This window comes from Lygodium microphyllum, chromosome 1 (genome assembly GCF_053477565.2).
Source record: "Lygodium microphyllum isolate KBCC chromosome 1, Lygodium_microphyllum_v1.1.10, whole genome shotgun sequence".
In the NCBI taxonomy this organism is placed as follows: Eukaryota; Viridiplantae; Streptophyta; class Polypodiopsida; order Schizaeales; family Lygodiaceae; genus Lygodium; species Lygodium microphyllum.
Genome location: NC_141135.1, coordinates 120,941,954 through 120,969,793, shown reverse-complemented (window position 1 = coordinate 120,969,793; position 27,840 = coordinate 120,941,954). Strand labels below are relative to the sequence as shown.

Below are 27,840 nucleotides of genomic sequence, written 5' to 3'. Positions count from 1 at the left end.
TTTTGATTGAAATTTGGGGGGTATGTGTGAAAAGGCTGAGCCTTGAGGTAAGGTTTCTCTAAAGCTTATCATCAGCTGGCTATTAGTCTATTAGTAATGAAAGAAAACTTAGTAATGTACAAGTAATCGGGCTGATTAGAGAACCTATCACTCGTTAAGAATCAGTTTAGAGCAATCTCTATTTCCTAATTTGTTCACGAGAATAATTCGGGATCTCCAGAGTCCAAGGGACTGGGAGGTGGGACCCAGGAAGATACTCGTGGTCGTCGTCGTCATCATCACCACGACCATCATTGGGTGGAAAGAAGAGGCCTTTTTTTGACTCGAGCTTCCTCAAAAGCGGCTTCTGCCTCTGCAATTCTGCATGCAATCACGTCACATTAAGCCAGATATACACAGAAATATACACACACAACCCCCTCAGTTAAGAGTAGCAGCAAATTCTCTGAAAGAAAGAGAAAGGAAGGGGAGGCGGGCGGAGAGAGAGAGAGAGAGAGAGAGAGAGAGAGAGAGAGAGAGGGGGGTGGTAGCTGCATATGCAGACTCAGTGCACAGAGAGAGAGAGAGAGAGAGAGAGAGAGGTGGGCAGCTTATTCTCTGTGAGAGCGAGAGAGAGAGCTAGCTCGCCAGGATGTTGCTTGTCCATGATAAGGGTGGAGCAATCGCCCTGATGATAGCCGCCCTCTGCTTCCTGGGGACCTGGCCAGCCCTCCTCACCTTGCTGGAGCGGCGAGGTCGCCTGCCGCAGCACACTTACCTCGATTACTCCATTACCAACTTCCTTGCTGCTGTCCTCATTGCCTTCACTCTTGGGCAGATCGGTTCTAGCACCCCTGAGACACCCAACTTTTTGACCCAATTAGGCCAGGTGAGCTCCTCTCCATCGAGACTCCATCTCAAACTTTTCTTTTATGTTGGTTCCATAAGAATCCTTGACATAATTCACAGTTCAGCAGTAGAAATGGCAAGATGAAATCCTATGAACCTCCACCTGTAGGTGTAAACGGTGTAGGAATGTTGAGGCCTTACATCGGTACAATTACGCATGTATGAGTGCAATTCAAAAGATTTTCCAAGTTTGGAATGATCAAAACTGCTCCCGTGTTTCCCACATGCTTCAGTAAAGGCTGTGATTGGGTGTCATAAGTAATGAATCTCATCAAAATGACTAGTCTTGCTTTTGATGGTGTCTAAACAGGCCCCTTGGAAATCTGGAAAATTGGATACTCCTATTTTGTTACAGTATGGATAAGCAGGACCTTTGTATTTCCCCAAGCACCTTTTAGAGGAGGTATGTGGTTAAATCATAAAATGACAATGAGCAGAGGCGAGATGAGAAGAGGAGATGGGCATAGGATTTGCAAGGATTAGCAGCCTCACTAATTAAATATGCCTCAATTGGCAATCAGATCTGGGATTAACACCGCACCCCAGTCAGTTTGGTGCAATACTTCTGTTGCAGTCACAGGATTGAGCTATACTTCCCCACAAAACCAATAGGGATCCATTACAATATTTTTCAGGCACTAGGTGCTTCTTCGATCAGTGTGCAATGACTGGGAGGTTTACCATGCAGGGATAAGTTAGGCCGGGATGTCCATTAGCCCCATTTCCCTTTCTTTTATTGGTCTCTTTTTGTATGGGCATTAGAGGGATCAGGCTGCCCTTCCTTGACCATGATGAGCTTCTGGTTGTGGATTTGCAGATGACGGGCTGTATATTTGGACAGTGATGAGTCTCATTTAAGGCATTTGTGGCATTCATGGGGATATTTTCCTAGCTTCAGGCATCCTCATCAGTTGTCATAAGTCGTGTTGGCTGATCTGTAAAGTGCGGAAACCCTGCAGATCCATGCCTGGGGAAAGCCCAGCCTCGCCATGGTGCCCTCTAAGAAGTTCCAGTCAACCTTGTCATAGGCCTTCTCGAAGTCGAGGAGTACTGCCAATCCGTGACCATTGTGCTGAGCCCACTCGGTCGCCTTGAAAAAAGTGAAGACATTGTCTAGGATGCTCCTATCTTGGACAAAACCTATATGGGTGTCATGAATGATGTCTGGAAGCACAAGGCAGAGTCGACTCCCGATCATCTTGGCTAGGACCTTATAGGCCATTGACAACAAGGTGATCAGTCTCCACTAGGACAGCTCCAACCGATCTCCCCCTTTGGGGAGAAGACTAATAAGACCTGTCGATAAACTCCATGGCATCCGTCCTAAGCCGAAAATCTCCTGAAAGGCCAGTAGTAGGGGGTTCTTCATCACCTCCCAGTAGGTAGTGAGGAAGGCCTTAGAAAGACCATCCTCTCTCGGGCATTTCTACCCATCGTGTGCATTGAAGGCCTCAGCTAGCTCCTTCTTTGTGAAGGGGTCTAGGAGGGAGCGTCCCATATCCTCTGTGACATGGGACGGATTGCAATCCAAAACCTGCTGTCTACATCGTTGTACTCTAGCTGAGACTGCCTCCTGCTGAAAAAGCTGCCTGTAGAAGTCAGTGGCAATCTCCAACACCTCATTTGGGCTAGAGCGAATCATCCCGTATTGATCACGGAGGCTGTGAATTCGGTCTCCTGAGGTGCGAGGCTGATGCACCTGAAAAAGTTCCTTGCACATCGTGTCCCCCCTTCCGCACCCAAAAAGCTGTTGAGGTATGGAAGGAGAACTTAGAGTGCCTGTCGTCAAGGCTGGCAAGGGCTACCTGTGCATGCACCTCCTACGTGTGGAGAGTGGGATCCCATGATTCCTCCTAGAGTAGTCTTTGAGTGGCCTGTAGTAGGGCTGCTTCCTGGTAGATCCTGATCGACTCGGCTAAGGCCTCTGCCACCTCCTTTGCGATTCGGTCCACCTTGGCCCACTCCCTAGTCCAGAGGTGCCGAATCTGCCTCCTCACCTCCTCCATCCTGTAGATCGAGTGTGGGATCTGACAGGATCGCATGTCATGGGCTGAAGTGGGAGTATCAAGAGTGAGGAGAACTGGGCAGTGATGACAAAGTGGTACCAGCCAATTGCCCTACCTGGCCTCCATGAGAGCACCCCCACTCTCCCACATAGAACCGGTCCAGCCGCTCTCCGTCTAGCCGCCTATATCCCTAAGAGAAGTCTAGTGACCTCTCCCTCCTATGGAAAGCTGGGTCGTCTCGCCAAGCATCATGTGCTCCTACTGCGAGGAGGAAGACCTCCCATGCCTCCTACTCCTTCCCTGCCATACCCTTGTAATCTTTGCCTCTGCCCTGTTGGTCCTCTAAGGCCTCTAGGTTGTTGAAGTCTCCTCCAACAATCCAAGAGTCCACCTCTGGAAGTCTTGTTGCGATCTCCACCCAGAACCTGCTACGTGCCCTAACCTCAGTAGGAGTAGAAACATTGAGGACTCCAAGGCACGATTCCCCTATATCCAGTTTGATCCATAGGACCCTCCCTGCCATAATCGTCATGTGGTCTCATACACAGGTGTTGAGGCTCGGGCCAATATAGGTGCATACCCCTCCACTCTTGCTGTGGGCACTGATGGAGTACTCCGAGTAGGTGTGAGAGCTGCGTGGACGTACCTTCCCCACTTGATGGGCCTGGGAGGGGGTGAGCTTGTGCTCTTGAAGAAGTAAGATGTTGATCCGTCCAGCAAGAGCAATCTGCAGCTCCTGCCGAACAATCAATTTTCTAGAACCACGTGCCCTACTGTAGTGGAGGTTGTTCACGTTCCAGGATGCTAGGTGTAGACTCATGGGGAAACCTGTGATTGGCTGAACAAGCATTTGTTCGGTATGAAAGCTGTTGATGAAGAAGAAGAGCTATGGGGCATACGAATGTGTTTGGCCGTAGGCTTGGAGGGTGAACTCCATTCCCCCATGGTGGCTCTCCGGCGGTGGACCATGGGGGTGATAGATGCTCTAGGCGGTACCACCAGGGCGTCTATGAGCCAGTCTGAGAGACGTGACTTTGTACATTGGTAAAAGTGGGCAGTTTGTGCGAGGGGCCACTCGATCACATCCATCCGTGAACTCCACTGTGGAGGGGCTTGAAAAATAATGCTCAAATGTGGGACCTTGGCTCTAGTCCACCAGTTAATGCCCATCATGCACCCTGGCCACTGCTAGGAAAAAAGTGCTAGCCCTTCTTCCCCCATCCACTGGGAGATGTGGTTTGCAACGTGGCTTCTCACCTCCTCCTCTATTTGTGTCATCGTCTAGTCTCTTGAATGAGAGGTTTGAAAGAAGAAAGCATAGTTTGGTCCATTCGGTGGTGCTAGTAAATGGACCTTGGCACTCCTTGACTTGCGGACCATCAAGATCCCCACCTCTAGAGGTAGTGGAAACTCTCCGCGCTTTGCAACTCTCAAATAGGACCACGGACCACTGCGGAAAAACTCCTGGGGGAGCAATTATGCCTCTGTCGAGGGAAAGTGTGATGGGCTTCTGGACGAGATGAGCTTGTGGCTGTGTGTGTGGGGGGGGGGGGGTGATTGGGCTATTGGTGAGGAGAAGATATGGGCATGTGAGGCTCGTCACCCCCTGTGGGAAGGGGGGAGTGGATGGGGGAGGGGGGGGACACATATACTGGGTAAAGATCGGGGGAGCTGATTGGAGGGGGAGATGGTGGGGAAGAGGAGTGAGGGGTGGTGGGGTGATCGGAAGTATGAGGTGGCTGTGAGAGGGGGCGAGTGGCCTCGGAAGGGGGAGGTTGTGGAATAGGGTCGGGGGGGGGGGATCCATGGGGGGGGAGGGGGGCATGGGGGCTAGGGGATCTTGGGTAGGGGGGGTTGAGACGCCTCATTGGGTGGTGGGGGTGGAGGCCTGTGATCCTACTGGGTGAGACGAGAGGAGGGGGGGATGCTACGGGGTGTTTTGACGGGGGCTCATTGCCTGCCCTCTTACTCTCTTCATTGCAGGCATTGGCCAGGCTGCCCTGTCACAATAACATGCTGCCTGAAAGAGTGTTTGCTTGTCTCCATCTCAAGAAACTTAGGTATGTTCTTTGTATCTTTCACTGCTACCGTACCTTTGGGTCTCTTGTGGTTGTCACTGCATCCGCAAAGGAGAGAGGAAGGACTATGCTGAAAAGCCTTCCAAAGTCCTCCAATAATTGACGATACTCTACCGGCAGTTCAGGGAATAGAAGGGTGACTGGGTGTTTAGGAAACCTGTTGTGGAGCGGAAACTCCTCTACTGTGAAGCCACTATACTACGGAACCATATAAATGACCCCCTTCGTGGAGACAAGGTGAGCTATCCACTAGCTTGCAGGTTGCATCCACAGAGGTGAGTCGAACCATGAAGATCCCCTGACCCATGAGAACTGCCTTCGCAATCTGTGTTTTGCCAATGCGTAGTGTGGAGTGAAGCCAATCCCGAAGCTGGGCCCTGGATGGAGAGTGTCCTACGACCTATCCAAAGATTGTTGTTTCTTTCAGTTCCAGCTTTGTGGCACGGATGGAAAGGAGCTGTTCCTTTGAGAGGATAACGTGCAAGGTGTTTGACTGGGGGGCACTTGTAGAATGCACCAATGTCTGACCAGAGGTTTCCATGTGCGTCACTGTTGAGGGCTACCAATCTAGTTGCTGTGATACTGGGGGGAATGTTGCTGCAGACAGAGGGAGCAACAAATGCTCATGTTATGAACATGCAGCATAGGATGGAGGCACCAGAGCAGGTTGACTGGGGAGGTCTTTTCGTGCGTGAGGTAGAGGGCAGAACTGCCACAGTAGGTCAATGATCATTGACATAGAGGGTGGATCCTGATGATGGGATGCTGACGTGATGGCGCAGGCATAGTCGGCGAGCGGCGGTCTCGAGTAGGACAGACGCAGGTAGGTAAGTGCTAGTGGGTAGGTAGTCGGGCGGCGTAGGCAGTCGGGCAAGCAGGCCCTGGCGAGTAGGCAATCGAGTGGCACCATGGGTGGGGCGTGAGTGCCGTTGGCACGGAGATGCGGGTGGCTGGTCGGGCTAGTCAGGCGCGACGTGAACGGGCCAGTCGGACACGACGAGGAGTCGAAGCGGATTTTCTTTCTTCAAGACACTGCCTGAATGAGATAGGGCAGTGTAGTTATCTTTTGAGCTTCAGCTCTGCTGTATCAACTTTTTTTCTCCTAGCATGATTCAATGCATCATCACCCTGGTGTTCTTGTATTTCTAAGTTTCTCTTCTTTCTTAGTGCTTGCCATACACACACTATGTTTCTTCTCACAAACTCTACTCTCTTTGGTCTCTTAGTTCATTTTTTGACATGGTATTAGAGTTAGAGGTGCTCAATGAGCCATGAAGATCCTCTGCATCAGAGAAGGCCAAGACAGATTGCAGATTCAACATCATCTATTGATTTTCCCCTTCATTTCTGCTACATCACCAGGAGACAGAGATACCCTTCTTTTCCTCTCCCTCCTATCCTCCCTTTTATAGGTTAACACTCTGGTGATATGACTTCTCCACAGGCAGACGGACAGACCAGTCAGTGCTCCTCTTCTAGCATCACTGGACCTCCCACCGATGCTTGCCAACATAGACCTCTACTCCCTACACTGCCGTAGTATATGCATCTACCCCTAGGCACTTGTTGTGCCACCTCTCCCTTCTAGGCCACAAAGTTTATTCTGTATTGGCTTTCAGATTTTATGCTTAAGGCAACAAGATGCATCCGATATGCACTAAGCCCTATGGAGCAAAAGGAGGATCGTCAAGTGCCACGGCCTCCTTGCGACTGCTACCATGCACTACGGAGGTTGCTTCTATTACTTCTAGGGTTTTAGGAATGCCACCTCGACAACCGGTGGTTCTGCAGTCCACTTCCCGAGAGACTGTGATTGTTGGATACTGTCCCCTCAACAGTCTGCTCCTTCGAGAGACAATGGTTGTTTGACACCTTCCATTACCTCAACTCCGTAGTGCACTCCATTGAGAGACATTGATTGTTGTTCACCCTTAGCTCAACATGAGCCTCACCTTTCCCCACCCTTGACTACTCAGGTCCGAGGGGGCACCTCTGGGAGTTCTTCAATATCTTGGACACCCCAGATTGTGAAGAAGAGTGTGGAGGCACTGCTAGGGTTTGCACTGAGGAAACACGAAGTGTACGACTACAACATAAGCACAATGAGACAAACACAGACATAGAAGCAAAACTCAAACCCTAAATGCAAAACTCAAAACACAAAAACTCAAACACAAACAAAAGAAGGGATAGAACGAACACAACTCTGAAGTGAATGAATGTAAGAGTATACAGTGTGCCCAAGGGGAGAGCAGTGTGTCGAAGAGTGGCATCCACTGGAATAGATCCCAAGTGTTGTGACCACCAGTGAGCCACCAGTCGGAGTGACAGAGTGAGAGAAACACCAAACACTGATCACCAAAGTGTGAGGAGACTAAGGCGACTATTGAGGATGATGCTTGATGATGTGGACAAAGCAACAAAATGTGGTAGTAGAATGCCGCAGTAGAACAAGATGATGGCAACAATCACGAAGGCTGGACTGCCACGTGGTGGGAGACTGATGGGCCGAGATCTGCACACATGGGTGAGAAACCTGGATGGAAGAGATGGGACTAAATGGGGGCAGCCTGTCTATTTATAGATGAGAACGGACCTTCCCAAATTAGGGTTTCATTGAACTCTCTCGAACCACTCCTTGTTTTAGGGTTTTTCATTAAATCAAGCTTGTTTTGGGGCTGTTTAAGTGGCTAATCAGCATGGAATGTATTTCTTAGCTAAACACAAGTACCTTCTAAGGAACGACCGGCGGCACTTCCTTCGTCATTAGATGATTCAGAGTTCGTGATCCATGAGTTTTCAAACTCCCTATCTCTCGCAGAGGGGGATGTACTTTCTTTGCCCTCAGAGGGGGCTCCTCCTTTTTATTTGGCTTCAATGGGGACCCCTTCGTCTCCACCCTTAGAGGGGGCATCGACTTCTTATGAAGTTCTTCACTCACCATTTACTCTTTGGGGATGGCTATCTTCGAGCAATCATTTCTTCTATTGATACCAAGGATCTTCAGGTATCACCGAGATCGGGGCCTTGGAGGTTCAGCTTGTGACTTGGTGACAAGACCTTCAAATTCCTTCCAGCATGAAGTTATGGAGCTAGTGGCTTCTCTCCCGAGGCGGAGTCAAGTTCCACGGTTCATCTCGTCTACACCTTAGTGCAGGTTACCTTTTAGGTGGAAATCTTGGATCTTCGGGATCCTCTACATCTTCTTCCTATCTCTCTTCGCTCTCTTTCTTCATCCTTTTTTGGGCCTAAGAGGGGGTGTTGAGAGACCACTTCTTTAGTTTACACACTTCATTTAGGGTTTTGCATTAACGGTCACAAAAAGTGTTGGTATCCACATTTTGGTCACTTTTTCAGTGGGTGCCCACACAATGGTGTACCACCCTAAACAGCTTGTGTCTATAAATAGGCTTGCACTTCATTCATTCTTACACCCACTTCAGTCATTCTTCACTCCTCTTCCTTCATCATTAGACACCCTTCCCTTCTCTCTCTAGCCCTTCCACTGCCCTCACACCCCTTTCGGCGGATGTTGTGGTTCGTGGCTCGTGGCTACCTTCCACCTTCTTCATTCTTTGCTTCAAACACCATGTTCCATAGTGGGTTTTGCGTTTTGGAGCTTCCCCACAATCTTGGCTCATGGTGACATCATCTCTCACCTAGCGACCATCAAACAGGTTGCATTTGGGACTTCTCCACCTGGCGACAACATCCTCATCATCAAGTGTTAGTCTTTTCACACGTGGCATCAGCTCATCATCACCCAAGTATTTGTGTTTTGCAGCTTGGGAGATCCTCTACATCTGGCGTCATCATACTCCATGTGGCATTAGCATTTGGGCTGCTTTTCCTACATTTGACAGCTCTAACACACTTTGCGATTTGCGTTTTGCTGCCTGGCCATCTCCACGGCATTTGAGGACCATAGTTTGCTCCCTCAATAGCTGGCGATCATCTTCCTCATCTTCGACGGCATTAGAGGACTGTGGTTCACTCCCTCGATAGCTGTCCTTCACCTTTCAATGATTACTTTGATAGCCCATTGCTCGGAGGGTGGTGCTTAGCTCCCTTCATTGTGCAGATTCCAACAGGTGTTGCCGTTTGAGTTAGACAAGATAGTGCAGTCATCTTTTGAAGTTTGGCTCTGCTATATCAGTTTTTCTTCTCATAGCACGATTCATTGCATCATCACTGTGCTCTTCTTGTGTTTCTGAGTTTCTCTTCTCCTCAAGATAGTGCAGTCATCTTTTGAAGTTTGGCTCTGCTGTATCAGTTTTTCTTCTCATAGCACGATTCATTGCATCATCACTGTGCTCTTCTTGTGTTTCTGAGTTTCTCTTCTCCTCAGTGTTTACCATACACACTTTGTGTTTCTCCCTGCAAACCCTACTGTCTCTTTGATTTCTTAGTCATTTTTTGACAGGTTCTAAATGTCATAGCTTACACATCTGATCCTCTATGGCTATCATATCTGGTTCTCTGCACACAACTGATTAGGATGAGGTATGCAGCTGATCTATGACTCAAGAGAGGCGGGTGTGCCATACGTTGTAGGCATATGATGAACCTATCCATGTGTTGCAGGCGTGTGATGCACCATCATGTATGAGGTGAGGTCATCAAATTACATCTTTGTCCCTTATGGCTGTGTGGGTAAGCTCATGTCTTTCTCCTCAATGGCTGTGTAGGTAAACTCATGTTGAATGTGTGTGATGAACCGACATGTGCAAGGTGAAGTAAATGGTCTTCATAAAATGACATCTTTGTCCCCAATGGCTGTTTAGGTAAACTCCAGTCTTTTGAGTGTGCAATTTGAGAAAATCTGGGAGTGCCTTTCAGATTGGATGAAAAAGAGAGATTGCAGCCTTCAATCAGTTGAAGGAAAAGCCTACTTCAGATCCAGTTTTGATTTTGAATGATCTTCAAAAAGAATATTTGGTGCAATGTGATGCATGTGAGAACAGCATTGATGTAGTTCTCATGCAAGATAGCCATGTGGTAGCCTATGAGAGCAGAGTTTTGTGGAGTGCTAAAAAGGATTTGCAGATTTATGAGAAAGAGTTTCTAGTGTGCTCTTTCTGCATGGAAGCACTACATGCTAGGTACTAATGTTGTTCAAACTAATCATTAAAGCTTGTGTTATTTTCTCACTCAAACAAAGCTTTTCAAGAAGCATATGGGATGGGTCAACTTTTTATCCACGTTGCACTTCCAGATAGTTGATATGGATGGTAAGAAGAATGTTATGGCTAATGGTTTATGTAGGAACCACATGTTTCAATGATGTCTATTGCTTATCATCAAGAATTGGACAAGATGAAGATGCGATATGTGCAGAATGAAGACTTTGGAAGGATTTATGATTAGTTGACTGATGGACAGCATCATGAGCATATACTCTTAGGATAGTTTTCTTATGATGCATGGTTGCTTATGTGTTACAATGTAATTGAGGTGTTGGTAATGGTGAAGGCATTTGAGTCTTGCTTTATTGGCCAACTTTGAGATGTGATGTTGATGCCTTGTGTTAGATGCATTGTCCATCTTTGATCTTCCTAGGACACCTATAGGGAATGTTGGGATTTGGACTATCATATGCAGGCTCAATAAGTAGGCCCATTCTATTTTAGTGAGCAAGAAAATAAAAGCAAATCATATGGTATAACATATTCAAGTATCATAGTATGTCATAGTCTATCATCAAAGATAGAGATCCAAGAATGACAAGTTAATTTGGAGACTGCTTTTTGAGAATATGGGTACTTCTTTGAAGTTCTCATCTTTGTTTCATCTACAAATAGATAGATAGCCAAAAGAGGAAAATTCCATTGTTTTAGATCTTTTGAAGTGGTATGTCTTTGAGCATAAAATTACGTGGGAATGGTTTCTTCCATTGGTGGAGTTTCCTTATAACAATGCTGTTTATAGTTCCATGCTCCATTTGAGATAGTTGAGGATGGTAAGAAGGTTCAACCTACCTTGGATGGACAGTAAAAAATCTGTAAGATAGATGAATATCTCAAGAGTATGAATGAAGCACAAGAATGTAAAGCAGACTTTCAAAAGTCATAGGAAAACTATAAGCAAGCAGCGGACTATCACCGTAGATTTTAGAATTTGCCAAGGGTGATTGCATGTTCTTGCACTTTGAAAGGGCGAGGCTTAAGAAGATGAAGGCAAAAGAGTGTATGTTTTCTAAGTTCAGCACGAGGTGTTGTGGATCTTTCAGGTGTCAAAAAAGATGTGCGTTACAAGTTGAAGGAGATGCATAATGCATTTTATGCCTCTTCTTCAAGCTTTACATGGGATAGCATATGTGGAGTTTTGGTAGACTCCTTGCCTGTCGCGTTACACAAGCTACCCCCGTCCCCGACCTATCGTCGCGCCACCCCCTCCTGGATTCATCACGCTCGCCCTGCCGTTCCCTCCCCGTCGCCATCGCCAGAGCCCGTTGCCCCCTGCCCTGTTGCCATCACCAGAGCCCATTGCCTCGTGCTTGCGGCCCATCGTCCATCGCCTTTTGTCACCCCCCCTACTTGCGTCCTCGGCTACTTGGCACCTGCCTGTCCGTCTCCCCCTGCCTATGGCCTGTTGCACCCGCCCTACCTTTTGCCCCCTCCTGCGGCTCAATGTCGTGCTTGCCCTGCCCTCCACCCCGCTATCCCCAACGCCTCCACCCTACAGTCCACAGCCCCGTCTAGCAGACCCCTGTGCCCCCCCCCCCCCCCCCCCGCCAAGTTGCTTCCTTCCTCTACAGCAACTTTCCCCCCACCGATAGCAAAGCAACGTGATAGGTAGGTCCTCAGCAGGGACGCACAATGGAAACCTGTGGTCAGATGCCGGCGCATTCTACGAGTGCCTCCCAGTTAAACACCTTGCACATCATCTTCTCTGAGGAACAACTCTTAGCCGTCCGTGCCACAGAGTTGGAGTTGAAAGAAACAACGATCTTTGGTCAGGTCGTTGGACACTCCCCATCGAGGGTTCAGCTGGGGATTGGCTCCACTCCACGCTGTGCATTGGCATAGTGCAGATCACGGAGGAAATTCTCATGGGCCAAGGGATCTTTATGATTTGACTGACCTTTGTGGATGCAGCTCGTGAGTTAGTGGAGAGCTCACCCTATGCCTCCACGAAGGGGGTCATTTACATGGTTCTGTGGTATAGCGGCTTCACAGTGGAGACATTTGTGCTCCATAACAGATTTTTAGACATCCAGTCACCTTACTTTTCCTCGAACTGGCGGTAGAGTACCGCTAGTTAGTGGAGGACTTTGGACGGTTCTGCGGCACAGTTTTTCCTGCCTCCTTCGCGGATGCAGTGACAGCTGCAAGAGTCCCAAAGGTAGGAGTGGCCGTGAAAGACACAAAGAGTATACCAAAGTTCCCGGAGATTGAGACAGAAGGTCACTTCTTTAGGCAGCAGGTCATTGTGACTGGGTAACCAGGGCAGTGCCTGTGTTGCCACGACTTTGGGCATCAGGTAGCAGATTGCATGCGCTTCGGAGCCAAGGCGGCTCCGTCGATAGGCCTATAGGTGGACGCTGACGGGTTCACATGGGTCCAGAGACGACAGAGAGGGAGCCGACAGGGGGAGCCATAGCCAACTCCTCAAACACAGCCTTGGCAGCAGGGAGCAGGAGGGCGAGCGACACCCCCCTGGTAGAGCACTCTGCAACCCCCTCTGCCCGCCCCACCCGGCAAGACCGCAGTCCCCCACATCCACCACCTGCGCCATAGACTGCCTCACCTGAGATCCCACAGCCCCCACATCCACCCTCCCACCTCCCATGGATTCCCCACTGACTTTGGCCCATAGCCCCCCCCTTCCAAGGCCACTAGCCCCCCCTACACCTGCCACGTACCTCCGACCACCCCACCATCCCTTGATCTTCTTCCTCCCCACCACCTCCCTTACCGAGCACCCCCCGTGATCCGCACCCGATACAGGTGATCCCCCCAAGACACACCCCCCCTCCTCCCACAGGAGGTGATGAGCCATACATGCCTAAATCCTCCTCACATCAGCAGTCTTGCCCTCCCCACACAACCACCAGCTCATCTGTCCTTGCCGCCCATCACACTTTCCTGAGACGGGCGCAGTTGTTACCAAAGGAGTTTTTTCGCAGTGGCCAGTGGTCCTACTTGAGAGTTGCGGAGCGCGAAGAGTTCCCACTACCTCTGGAGGTGGGGATCTTCGTGGTACATAAGTCAAGGAGGGGCAAGGTCCATCTACTAGCACCACTGAATGGGCCAAACTACGCCTTCTTTCTTCAGTCCTCTCGCTCAAGGGATTGAACGACGACACAGATAGAGGAGGAGGTAAAGAGTCAGGTGCCGGACCATATCTCCCAGTGGATGGGAGAAGAAGGACTAGCACTGTTTGCACATCAGTGGCCAGGCTGCATGATGGACATTAATTGGTGGGCTTGTGCCGAGGTCCCACACTTGAGCATTATCTTTCGAGCCCCTCTATAGTGGAGAGCTCTGATGGATGTGATCGAGTGGCCCCTGGCACAGGCGGCCTGTTTCTACCAGTGTATAGAGTCACGACTCTCAGCATGGCTGATAGATGCATTGGTAGTACTACCTGGAATATCTATCACCCGTATGTTCCGCCCCAGGGCCACCATGGGGGACTGGAGTTTGCCGTTCACGCTTGCGGTAAAGCGTACTTGCATGCCCCATAGTTCTTCCTCCTCATCAGCAGCTTCCACACTGAACAAATGCCTGTTCAGTCAACTGTCAATCACAGGTTTCCCCATGAGCTTACACCTTACATCTTGGAATGTGAATAGTCTCGACTATAGTGGGGCACGTGGTTCCAAGAAGTTGATTGTTTGGAAGGAGTTGCAACCACCCTTGTGGGACAAATAGATATCCTACTTCTGCAGGAGCACAAGCTCACCCTTGCCTAGGCCCATTAGGTAGGAAAGGTTATCCCAGGCAAGTCACACACCTACTGGGAGTACGCCATTGGTGCCCACGGCAAGAGTGGAGGTGTATGCACCTCTATTGGCCCGAGCCTTACCACTTGCGTACGGGATCATGGGGCGATTGTGGCAGGGAGGGTTCTATGGGTGAGGTTGGATATTAGGGACTCGTGCCTCGGAGTCCTCAATGTCTATGCCCCCATTGAGGTCGGGGCACGTAGTAGGTTCTAGGTGGAGATTGTAGCAGGACTCCTAGAGGTGGACTCCTAGATTGTTGGAGGAGACTTCAACAACCTGGAGGCTTTAGAGGACTAGTAGGGTAGAGGCAAAAACTACTAGGGGATGGTTGGGGAGGAGCAGGAGGCATGGGAGGTCTTCCTATTGGCAGTAGGAGCTCGCGATGCTTGGAGAGACCCAGCTTTCCACAGCAAGGAAAGGTCGTTGCACTTCTTGTGAGGATACAAGCGGCTAGGTGGAGTCTTGTTGGAGCGGTTGGATAGTTCTATGTGGGAGAGTAGGAATGCTCTCGCGGAGGCTAGATAGGGCAATTGGTTGGCACCACTCTATCCGATAACTGCCTGGTCCTCCTGACACTTGATCCCCCAGCATCTTCCCTAGGTATACGATCCTGTTGGATCCTTGACTCGATCTACAGGAGAGAGGAGGTAAAGAGACAGATTGAGTAGATTTGGACTAGGGAGTAGAGCAAGAGGGACCAGATCGCAGAGGAGGTTGCAGAGGCCCTAGCCGAGTCGAGTAGTATCTGCTAGGAGGTAGCCCTGCAGGCTAGGTAGCAATACTGGGAGGAGGAGAGAGCACTCCAGCGGGACCTAGCAACCACGTAGAGATTATTACAAGAGACACCAGGGGATCCCATCCTCCACGCACAGGAGGTGCGCGTACGAGCAGCCATTGCCGGCCCAGAGGATAGGTGCTCGGAGTTCTCATCCCACACCTTAGCAGTCTTCTAGGTGCGGAAGGGAGACATGATGTGCAGGGAGTTCTTTCAGGCACACCAGCCCTGCACTTCAAGAGAGCAGATACGGAGCCTTCGGGATCAGTATGGGAGGATTCGCTCTAGCCCAGACGAGGTGATGGAGATTGCCAGCGACTACTACGGATGCCTTTTCCACCAGGAGACAACCTCAGTCAGAGGACAACGTTGTAGATAGTAGGTATGGATCACATCTCGTCCCTCATCACAGAGGAGATGGGACGCTCCCTCCTAGCCCCCTTCACAGAGAAGGAATTAGAGGAGGCTTTCCACACATAAGACGGACAGAAATGCCCGGAGAGGATGGCCTCTCTAAGGCCTTCTTCACCACCTTCTGGGAGGTAGTAAAGGACCCCTTACTGTTGGCTTTCCAGGAGATTTTCAGTTCAGGTCGGATGCCAGGGAGTTTATCGGCAGGTCTTATCAGTCTTCTCCCCAAAGGGGGAGATTGCGGTTGGAGCTATCCCAGTGGAGACCGATCACCCTGTTGCTAGTTGCCTATAAGACACTAGCAAAGATGATTGATACGTGACTCCGCCGCGTGCTTACAAACATTATTCATGACACACAGATAGGCTTTATCTAGGATAGGAGCATCCTAGACAATGTCTTTACCTTCTTGGAGGCAACAGAGTGGGCCCAACACAGTGGTGAGGGATTGGTTGTACTACTCCTAGATTTTGAGAAAGCTTATGATAGGGTGGACTGGGACTTCTTGGAGGGCACCATGGAGAGGTTGGGCTTCCCCTAGGCATGGATCCATGGGGTCTCTGCACTCTACAGATCGGCTATCGGCAAGGTTCTCATAGGTGGCAAGAGAGGGGAGGAGTTTCAGCTAGAGAGATCGGTACTGCAAGGCTGCCCACTGGCCTCGTATTTGTTTCTACTCTTTGCAGAGGCAATGTTTCACTTCCTCAGATCACGTGTGAGTGGGTTATGCGGCCTCCGACTTCCAATGAGAGAGGAGACGGAGCTATTAGACTCAGAGTATGCAGAAGATACAACACTTTACATAGAGAACGATGAGTTGATGCTGGAGAGAGTGAGACTGGCTCTCGAGGTGTTCTGTACTACAGCAGGAGGGAAAATCAATTGGTGGAAGTCAGTTGGTTTCCTTACAGACCCGGACTCTAGTACGGAGTGGGGCGTCCACTTGGGATTTAGATAGGTGTGCAGAGGGTAGACCGTCTGCTACCTAGGGTTCCAGGTGGGACTAGACATCATCCCCGCCTAGCAGTTTCTCGCGGTCCTGGACTCTATTCGAAGGAAGGTGACCTATTGGAGTACTGCTCGCCTCTCCCTAGCAAGCCGAGCCCTGGTGGTCAATCAGGTCCTCCTAGCGACGGCTTGGTACATCGCCTCATGTTGGTGCTTCTCCTCGTCCTGTGTTACTCAGCTTCGCCGCCTAGTGCGGAATTTCCTCTGGGCCAGGTCGAACGGTTCTAGGGACTCTCAGGCCAAGGTGGCATGGGCGACCATCATCCGGTATCGGACAGAGGGAGGGCTCGGGATCATTGACCCAGAGTATCAGAGTATGGCCATTTTGGGCAAGCTTGTAGTCTGCAGTCTCATACCAAGAGGGCAGTCCTGGAAGGTCCTACTGCAGGAGGGTCTCCAAGAGTGCAAACCGAGGCTTGGCGGGGATTGGAGACCGTCCTCGAGATGGATCTTCACGACGGCCCAGATCATGCCCCCTAGATCCCCCTTCCTACGTAGCTTACTTCATGTGTGGCAGGGCCTCCATAAGGCCCTAATTTAGAGCTCCCCAAGTTGCCAAGAGGAGATAGACCGTCAGCTAGTGATCTGGAACCCCCATGTTAGAGATCAGGAGGGGGTACAGATCAGCGAGCGCCCCCACATCGAGTGGGTTGGTTGGGAGGTCGGCTATGCTTGCACCATTTGGACCTGGCGGGAGGTGTACAGGTTGGTGGATGAGGTGGTGTTGCAGTGGGAATTAGGTTGCCAGAGAGGAGTCGAGTTGAGGAGAAGGGAGATTGACGTAGCAATGCCCCAGGAGTGGCTTGGCCCCCCGGTATGAGATTTGGTAAATCTCGGGGAGGTACGAGCTGCTAAGTTTTCATCGACAAGTATCCCCCTACAAGTGGCAGGTAGACTAGGTGGTGCCCCACATGGGACTTTCTTCACTGTTCAGGAGGGGGGGCGTGTGGCCCTTGACAGAGGGTAGCAGGATGAGGGGATAGCTATCCTTTTGTGGAGGAGGATTCGGGTGGTGGGCCTTCAAGGGAAGACATGGCGATTGGACCCCTATGTTTTGTGGGAGGAGCTCCGGGAGTGGCGCCTCTGGATTTGGGAGGGTAGACCACTTGATGAGTTGGAGTGGGATCCAGAAGAGTGGCTATGGCCGTCCACTACGATCGCCAAGAAGCCATCGAGGTTCTTAGAGTACACAACCAGGATTGGCAGACATGTGTTGATGCAGGAGGACATGGATTGGGCGCTGTCGCATAGTAGGTACTGGGCAGAGCACAACATCACGGATGCTTTCCGACGGACCTTTTGGCGCCGCCTATGGAACAGCTGGAGGCGGAGGAGGGTATTGTATTTCGTATGGTTGGTGGCACATGGAGGCTTGGCGGTAGGGAGTTGGTTAGCCCAGATGCAAAAGGATGGAGGATGTAAACGCTGCACACAACAGCTTCTGGAAACTCCAAAGCACTGTCTCTAGTAGTGTGAGGCGGCATAGCTAGTGTGGAGAGGAGCATGCCGCATCCTCCGCCGCATAGCACCCAGCCTTGGATGTATCTCATGGGGAGCTCTTTGTTGGCAGGCAGTGAGTCAGGGTCTTCACCTTCTGTATGAGGCTGGGATGTAGGACACGATCTTCCTTACTGAGGCTAGGTCGTGCACAGTTGCCGGCTTGGAGGTTCTACCCATCTGTCAGGTATTGGAGCCCACAGCAAACCGCTTTGAGTTATGGGAGATTGTAGGGAGTCTCACTTGATGGCATATCTGGAAGGCACGGTGTCAGGAGGTTTTTGGAGGAGGGAGACTTTCTGTACAGGCGACTTTGGCAGAGCTCTGGATCTCCATCATCCACTCCCTTCGCGGCCGATGGGACCAGGTGCAGGGCGAGTCTCGAGCTCGTCAGGAGCTCCTGTCTTCACTTCATGCGCACTTGGGGCTGCGGCCCCCCCCCGGCTTCTTGCCCCCATCCCCCCTAGACCGCCCTGAGAGGCCTGTATATTTGATATTTCTGTGACTCTGTATCAGCTCCAGCTAGTCTGTTGAGCAGGAGCACTTCTTTATATTCAAGGTTTTTCTGAAGTAATATAATTAGCCACACTTTATTTGCAAAAAAAAAAAGCTTTACATGGAGATGTGCTCGAGGATATAACTATCTGGTGAAGTTTCAGAACTATTCACTGATGGATACGAGGTGGATGGAGGGTGGTTGAGTAGATTCACTTGGCTTGCAACTGTACCTAGAGGAATTCCAGTTAGAGCCAACTATGGTTGGGGCTGAGATAGGTTTAGGAGAGCGAAAATCTAGAGCATTTACGGGTGCTCAAGAGGAGGGTAGCACCTCTGCTTCCTCATAATACAGAGGCTCCGATATCTAGAAGTTGCTTGATGATGCTATATGCTCATAATACAGATAGGCTCAGATATCTAGAAGTTGCTTGATGATGATATATACTCATATGAGGTACCATTGGTTGGTAGTATATCTACTTTGGAACTTCTATCATGAGTGGTTATGACACTCTTGTAATGGTTCATATGGGTATCTACTGTAGCTATTAGTACTGTAATGGAAATTGTATGTACATCATAGTTATTTGAAATACATGGATGTGGCACCTGGTGGAAGTGATAATTGCAAATGTTGCACGATCACCAGGCCACATGTATTGCCACAAAGCCCTTTGCAAATATTCAGTAAATAAAAATCCAGAGAGAGAGAGAGAGAGAGAGAGAGAGAGAGAGAGAGGCAAGTTTAAGTCAATGCATATAATTTGATAGGCTAATGGGCCGTCGGTTGCATTTGCTATGATTGGTGGACTAGTTCTAAGCTTGGGTAATCTATCTACTCAATATGCTTGGGCATTTGTGGGTCTTTCTGTAACAGAGGTGGTCTCATCAAGTATTACCGTTGTTGTCGGTGAGTTCTTTCTTCATAATCTTGAATAAGGAAACCTATGTCAAAGTGTGATGATATTGAAGTTTGTCAATTAATGGTTGTGATTGTCTTGAAACTGTTGTTGGCTTTTCCAAAACTATAGATAGCTACTAGGAGTGCAACCCTTCTCTTTGCAGGCTCTCATAGAAAATATCTAAAAAAAGAGCAAGTTTGTCACTTCAAATCTAAAGGAAAATTAAACTGGCAAGCAATTCCCCTGATTTCAAGGCAATATAAAAAATATGAAAACCCTGTGCTCGAAATAACCCCAGGACCTGGGGAGTTGTCCTGTGAAGCATATTTTGTGAGAGTCTGGGAAAATATGACTTTAGCGCTAGTAAGTTTCTTCCTAGATTCTCTTCTTTCCCTAAAGAGTTTGGAGACGTTTCTAGTTAACACACAAGTTGCAGTAAGATTAGGTAGTTTACAGTTTGTTGGAATACATTAGATGATTCCTCTTGAGAGACATGTCAATCATGAACAATAACAGGCACAAATTCAGCAGGTAACCCCAAGCAACTGCTTCAGGCATCTGTAGAAAAGGCACAAGACAGCACAGTAAATGGAAAAATAACCAGGAAGAGTACATGCTGCTGAATACACACCCTATGTGTAGCATGTTCAAATCGGGAAGGGCAGTTCGCTGTAGGCAACTTCAGCCTCTAGCAAAGAAGAGCATGGACATATGATATCATGGATGTGCTGAGATCTCTCCATCGTAACCCCATGCTGTATTCTCTAGGGTGGAAGATCTTAGGTACTCTTGCACACATATATGACACTTGTCTCAGGTAATTTTGGACTTTAGTAGATGTGAATATGACTAATCTGTGTGTGTGCGTGTTGTGTGTTTGTCTCACCTCTTTGCCCCATCCTGCCCCCACCCCAGACCGGCCACTCTACACTATCCCTATCTCCACCCCAGACCTAGACCCCCCCACCCAAAGACTGAGACCCACCCTACCTCACCTCTTTGCCTTGTCTTGTCCCTGCCCCAGACCTGCCCCCCCCTTGCCCTGCCCAACCTTGCACCCACCCCCTACCTTGTCTGCCTGGCACTTACCCCTGCCTATTCCTACCCCACCTCTCTGCCTGCTTCTGTCCCACTTTTGCCTAGAGCCCTGGTAAAAACAAGACCTTTGCTGCAGCAGTTAGTCTCCAGACACATTTAGTTCCCCTACTAGCAGCAAAGCCTTCATGGTTCCTACCGGTTGCGAGAGTTAAGAAAAGTTCAAGGAGAGTTGGCAGCAATGAAACAAGAAATGATCAAGGAGGAACACATTAAAGAATTGCAGGAATAGCTGCCAACCATGAAAAAGGAACGATAGAAAGCAAAGAGCCCATAACAGAGTCATTACAAACAAAACTAGCCACATTTTTGTAAAGAGGTTATGTTAGTAACCAAGGAGAATGAGCGGATTGAAAGTAAAAAGAGAGAGAAAAGGATTAGTGGTGAAACTAGTCTTCCTTCTTGGCAAGAGTGGTAATGACTTGATTATACACTAATAACAACAAGCAATAAAATTCAAATAATCTGGAATGCAATAGTTACCACTTAAACTTGGACACCCTGTTGGCCCCAAAATCGGCATCCCTTGCGGTATTTCTTTAACTTTTATTGCAATTGGATGAAGTACACTAAGATTGATCCAATCTCCTTTTCTTTCCAATGCCTGTTGCTATCATAAATGACTGGCAAGCCTTCTTATCGGTTTGCCCCTTAATCCACCCAAGGATTTGCCTTCAATTAACCATTGGCGGGTCAAATGTAGCTCCAAATCTGATTGGGATGAGCTGACCTCTTAGACATGCTGAAATTCCACAATTTCCAACCTCTATTCCAAGTACTAGGTCCTTAATCTTTGAGCATAGGGCCCAATCTGGCTGCTAACCCTAATTACTGCTGTAAATTAGGGTTTATAGCAGTAATCACTCTTGCTGTCCACCAAACTTAGCTGATTTATACTACAAATGACTGAAATTTGCTAAGATACTTCAAGGAAAAGCTTGAGAATGTGATAAAATGTTGGAGAGAGAGAGAGAGAAAATTCAGAATTTCATCGTCTAAAATTGATGAATTTTTCTACTACTGTGATCAGAGATTGCCCCAACATTGTCTTTATTGCTAAGTGTTAGGTTAGGATTCAGCAACATGTGCGCACGTGCACATGCACACACACACACACACTCTCTCTCTCTCTCACACACACACAGTGAATAAGTGAACAACAAGAGAGGAGAGTGTTGGAATGTCACATCCACTATGTGAGAATGAATTGAAAGTATAATCCCTAAGGTACTAAGTACCACACCCACTAACAGGTGTTCACACAGGGAAAAAACCCTTCTCCAATTAGAAGGTAAAAAGTGTAACAAATCCCTCTCCAGTGAATGTTGTGAACATATACAAGGAATAGGCAAATCAATCCCCAAATGGTATCAAGCCTAGAGCCTTGGGAAAGGCTTCAAACTTCTCTCTAGAGAGAGCTTGGTAAACACATGTGCCAAGTTGTCTTATCTAGGGACATAAACTAAGTTAATCCTCTCCGCATGGAGCCTCTCTTTGACATAATGATAATGCACCTCAATGTGCTTAGTGTGAGCATGAAAAAATGAATTTCCTTGCAACTACTATGGCACTCTGATTGTCAGTATAAATAGGAGTGGGTGACTGCTATCCTATACTAGGATCGACCAAAAGGCGTCTTAAGGCATACACATTCCAAAGTTGTTGTAAATGCCATGGGTGCAAATGTCCCATCATAGTCAATCCCATGTTGTTGGGCATACTGTCTGGCAAGTAGTGGACTTGCCTTGTGGCGATCAATGCTACCATCTTATCTATGTTTTAATTTGTAAACCCACTTTGTGCCTATAGCATGCATACCAACACACAAGTTGTATAACTCCTATGTACCATTTTTGTGAATAGAGTCCAATTCTGATTGCATAGTTGTCATCCAATGTTCTTATTGTAAAGCATCATGTAAAGAGATGGGTTCCTCATTGTAGATAGTATCTACAAGTGCTTACACAACCAGTTACCTTGTGCATGGCGAGTGGCTACTCTAGCCCAGGAATTGGAATATGCCATTTGTTGTCCCATAAGGTATCTAACATATATTTAGGGACTGTTTTAGCTTCCCGAATATCAGCCCTCTCATCGACCAATTCATCATCAGCAATGCCTTGATCAATGGGTTGAAAATTAGACTGTTGTGTTCAACATGTGTTTGCCACTGTAAACCCTCAACAAGTTGCTGAAATTCACCAAAATCAGGTGTACTTTGTTGAAACAATGGCAACAACCTATTAAACACGCCCATAGGCCCCACATTGGACTAATTTTTGAAATCCATGAAGGGCTGACTAGCATGTTCAGTGAATACCATATCTCTACTCATAAAAATCTTATTGGTGGAGGTAAGCAGTACCCTTTACTTTCTACACTATAACCAATAAAGATGCATTTGACAGCCTTGTCTTGCAATTCATGTCTTTGTGGCTGTGGCACTAAAGCATATACCAAACAAGCAAAGACACAAACATGTGATACCACTGGTTTCTAGCCATTCCAAGCCTAATATGGCGTACATTCAGCCAATGCTTTAGTGGGGCTATGATTCAGTATATACACTGCACATATAATAGCATCAAGCCAAAACTTTAGGAACAACTTATTATGTGAAAGCATACAATGTACCATTTCCATCAAAGTGCGATTTTTTCTTTCAGCCATACGGTTTTGTTGAGGTGTGTAAGGCATAGTATACTGATGTGTAATGCCCCTTTCATCCAATGAACTCTCGTGACATGTATTCCCCCTCTTGATCGGTACATAGTGTAGTTAGCTTGTATCCACTACCATTGTCAACCAAGGTCAATAAGATTGGGTCTCAAAGCATATGCCCAATAATGATGAGTCATATCATCAATGAAGGTAACAAAATACAAGTATCCTTCGATGGATTCGACACACACAGATCCACAAACATCACTATGCACAAGCTATAATTTTTTATCAACACGCATAGACCCACTTTTGAAAAATGAAGTACAATGCATTTTGCCAAGTGTACTCTCATACACATTGAGTAGGTGCTTTCAACAGAGGGAGATCAAGCACCATAGTTTTGCTTTTAAGGCAAAGCAAACTACCATAATTAAGATAATCAAACCGAGCATGCCAATGCATAACTGAATGTCATCCACAATGGTGGCATCAACTTGTAATGCATCTTTTGATTCTCTTCTCTCATATAAATCAAGTTGATAGAGGCCATTGTACAATGTACCAATGACAATGAGGGCACCCCCATCACTACGGTCATAGATACTACATTGATCTATGTGGAATCTAACCACTAAACCAACACATGCAATGGTTGAAACTAAAAGAAAAATTTTCTTTATGTATAGCATATACAAGACCTTTTCAAGCATGATAGTTTTTTTCCATCTACTACAATAATGGGAATTTGTCCAATGTCTATAATTGCATACGAAACGTTATTTGCACATAAAACAGACCCTCTCCTTGTGTACATTTGCATATGATATAGATGATTCATGAAAGGATGTTATGTGCTTGGAAGCTTTGTTGTCAAAATACCATGTGCTACAATTTTCAGCTATTAATAGGCCATGTTCATATAAAAAAGGATCATATGAACATAGCATAACAAAAGCATAAGATTAACCACTATCCAAGCTTGCTAAATGCGTGATTGCCTCCTTTGCACTTGCTAAATTTTCAGCAACACTCATGCCTAATTGTTTTCTTTTTTCACTTGCTATTTTCTTTCTACATTCTTCAATAATATGCCTCTTTTTTTTGCAATAATTGCATATCTTTTGCTTAGCCTTGTCATCCTTGGTGCTTAAAGAGTCCATGGAAGAAGTTGCTTTTCCGTTACCCTTTGAGTTTGAGGGCTGCCATGACTTTCCTTTGCTCCAATGGCTAGTTGCAAATGCTTGGTTATCTATACTTATGTTAGAGCCATTCACCCTTGATTGCTCTTCTTGCAATACCAATGATATCAATGCATCAAATGTGTATGCTTCGGCATCTCCTTTTGCAAGTAAGCAAAGTATAGTAGCAAAACTTTGATAAGTATCAGGTAGACCAGCCAAGACTGTCAATACAAGAGAAGCATCACAAATGATTTCATCAACATTTTCAAGCTGCTCTATGATGTCCTTGACACATGTAATTGTTAGCAGTCATGTTTGTCATGCATTGTCATCTCCTACTTGTGAGCCTTAGATGAGGATATTAGGAGCTATGGCATGTTTGTTATGTGCTTTGACAAAGGAGATAGCTCATTCTAGAGTCTACTTTTCTTCTTTGAGTTGGTGTTTGGCACCTATGCACCCCCAAATGGCTGCAGACTGCCATGTCAGCATTTATTATGCAGTCCCAACATTTATTACTACCATGTCTGTAATCATCAGCAGTTTGATGCCATGTTAGCATTTTTATGGAGGTCGGATAGCATTTATAGCCCTATTCATTGCTGATTGGCCAGTGTCCAACATTTTAGGCTATTTATAGCTGTGCCCACTAGTTGGCAGATCTTTAACTCCTCTACTTCACAGGTGCTCCACCAGGTGGCTGCGGTCTTCTCCTTCTCCGGCATGGATAGCAGGCTGGATATTCTCTGTCTCTATTACCATCTCCATCAATGTCACTATCGGTGTTGCTGTCAATATTTCAGCTTGATCCAGTTGCCTCACTAATGCCTCGGGCTGCATGCAGGGACTGATTAGTCCATTCCTTTGTATTCAACATTTTTTTTTTTTCGTAAACGTATTCAACACACACACACACACTCTCTCTCTCTCTCTCTCTCTCTCTCTCTCTCTCTCCATGTTTGTGGTTCTCTTCCATTGTGCATTCTTGGTATCACAAATCATGGAAGTAAGTAGACGGAGTTACCCCTTTGAGAGGAGAACCCCGGGCTGAAAATGCAGCTTTTCAGCCATCTGCCCCTTGTTGGAAACATAGATTTTCTGTGTTCTACTGCTCCATATGACATAGGTGGACCATCTATATCCTCCTATTGTAGAGTTGTAGTTGATTTCCACCCAAAAACAATTTTTTGTGGGCATTTGCAGGTGTTGAAAATGTCTTGTCACCAGTTTAGTGGCTTTGATGGCTGTGACAAGGTGGTCTCTGATCACTCTTGTGAAAGGCAATGTGATCATACCAAAGATCAGAGGTCCCATGCCTGTTCTAAACGAAAACCCTCTCTTGACAAGTCGCATAGATTGGAGCAGCCATCTCTTCCCCCCTCTCGCCATGTCTCCCATAGGACCCATCCTTTTGGCCCTCGGATGCCTATGATGGCACCGTCAGTATAGGTGCCTATTCTTTCTTTTCTTCCCAAAGAAGATTGTTTGGATGGATCAAATTATTTGCTTTTTTCCTATAAGGTGGAATGTATTCTTGACACCTTTGATCTTTGGGAGTTTGTTACCCATTCTATTTCCCGTCCTGTGGAGGATGCGAGAGTGGATCAATGATGGATTGTGCAGTCTTATGGGATTGACTCAATTTTAGAGCTCAATCTTTCCTCTTCATGAGCTTACAAGATTTTATCCTAGTGCATGTGCGTAGGTTAGGGGAGACAGTAGAAGTGTAGGCAAAGCTTACTTCTTTATACCATTAAGAGACATTTGCCCATCGATTTACTCTTGAGAAGAAATTACGAATACTCACTATTGATGACTCTCCTTCCATAAAGGTGTTAGTACTATTGTCAGCTCATGTGTGAGTCTGTGCATGCCAAAGTGGGTTGGGCACATTCTAGAGATTTTAAGTATTTTTATGTGTATTTCTTGTGTCATTTATGGCCCAAATACTGGCCGACTTGCATTTATTGTCGGCCCACAACTGATAGCCTAGCATTTATGATGCGTGTATTTTTGCGTGGCATTTATTGTCGGCCCATAGTTGCTAGCCAACCTGGCATTTATGATGCCTTTATTTTTGCCTATACATTCTAGGTTTCTCCTCAATCTTAGTTGTTTATCATGTGCTGTTGGAGAGAGGGAGCCGGTAACAATGCCCATGTAGCTAGTAATTCATTGTTGAATGTGACTGTCTTGTGTTTGGTATGTGGATTCCCTTTCCCAAGCATATCGCTGAGTTCTCTCTTGTGCAGTGTTTCTTCTATGTTTTCTCTTTCTCTCTTCTAGCTTATGTTCAACAATTTATTTCAACATTTATTTATGCTTCCATGTTACATCCACTTCTGACATGGTATTAGATTTCAACCATATGGGGATGTATGGCATCGATTCCTCATGGTATGCAACAACCCATGCAAGGTATGCAAGGCCCAATGTATCTGGGTATAGCTGGTAATATGCATAACCCCATGTATGGCAGCATTGACATGATACCTAGGGCACAAAGTGGTATGTACAATAATGCATCTATATCCCCTGGTGCTTTTGGGGCTCAAGGAATGAGTGCTACTTATACAAATGCTTCACATAGTGTTGGTCATGATGCAAATGGAGCAATTGTTACCTTTTTGCAGCAGCCAATGTATGATAACTTGACTCCCCAAGGGGTAGCAAAGAACTATGATGAGGATGCAAAGGTAGTGAAGTTTGAGGCATTTAGTGGAGCACAAGATAGGCTAAAAGCTTCGACTTTTATTCAGTTTTTTGATGTAGCTTATTTGGAAGGCAATTTCATTGAATCCTCAAAGATTTGAAAGGCAACCACTTTCTTGAAGGGGAATGCATTACAGTGGTAGTCTACGCTCTTGATGCAAGGTAGAGCACCATCAGTATGGGTACATTTTAAGAAAATGTTTGCTTCAAATTGGTCGACTAATATATTTGAGGTGGATATTGTGACGACTTGGAATAAGTTGAATATAATGCAGTGCAATAATTTGAAACAATATAATAAGAAGTTTTGGGATGCCTTGTTGCTAGTGACTTCTTATCATTTGATTTCTCTTCATGAGCAAGTGGAAAAGTATGTATGTGGGCTGCCTAAAGGAATTAGGAATTTTTGCATTAAATCCATCATATCTAGCATGTCTCAAAACATAGAAACAAGTGCTACAATTGATACATTGCTGTATGGGAAGATACGAGTTTCAATACAGAGATGAGAAGTTGAATAAGAAGTTTTCAAAGGCTGAGAAAAGAGGTAGATCTGAAAACTGGACTGAAAAGAGGCCAAAACAGCAAAGAAAGGGTTGGAAAACAGTTGCACAATGTAGGGAATTAAGGTTGCAAATGAATGCTTTGTTTGTGAGCATGATGATCACATGGCTAAGGACTATCCCAATAGGCAATAAGCTCGAAAATCAGAAAATTAGGGAGATCCCAAGGGAAAGAAGCCCAAAACATCGATTGGTTTTATGTCAGATGTTGTTAGTGGTCAACCAAATAATGATGCTATTGAGTTATGCAAAGCATGGGGGAAAATCAGAGATCAATATGTATTAATCTTCTTTGACAATGGGGCATAAGCCAACTTTATCTCCATAGATATGGCAGCCCATCTAGACATCAAAGAGGATGAGATGGGACCCATTGAAAAAGTTGTTATGACATGCAAGGGCCATGAAGAGCTTGTCACATCACTCCTTGGGAAGCTTCACTTGCACATTCAAGGTATATGAACAATGAAGAGTTTTTCATTGCGCTACTCGAAGGTTGTGATGTCTTGCTTGCTATGCTTTGATGCCATCATGTGCATGCAATGTTTGATTCACATGCCAAAATGAGCACTATTCCACATAATGGTAAAATCATTGCACTTGGTTTTCACT

The 27,840-nt window shown here is 46.9% G+C and overlaps 1 protein-coding gene across 2 annotated transcripts in view; it reads left to right on the top strand.

Annotated features, from left to right (window-relative positions):
• The first annotated feature begins 320 nt into the window (after positions 1 to 320).
• The window catches only part of LOC148041613 (ureide permease 2-like), a 59,684-nt gene continuing 32,164 nt past the window's right edge, over positions 321 to 27,840 (top strand). For both annotated transcript variants that reach the window (XM_087680942.1, XM_087680941.1), the window contains exons 1-2: positions 321 to 868; positions 18,883 to 19,021. In XM_087680942.1, coding sequence (XP_087537068.1) covers positions 632 to 868; positions 18,883 to 19,021 — 376 coding nt within the window. In that variant the 5' untranslated portion in view covers positions 321 to 631. The remainder of the gene's footprint in view (positions 869 to 18,882; positions 19,022 to 27,840) is intronic.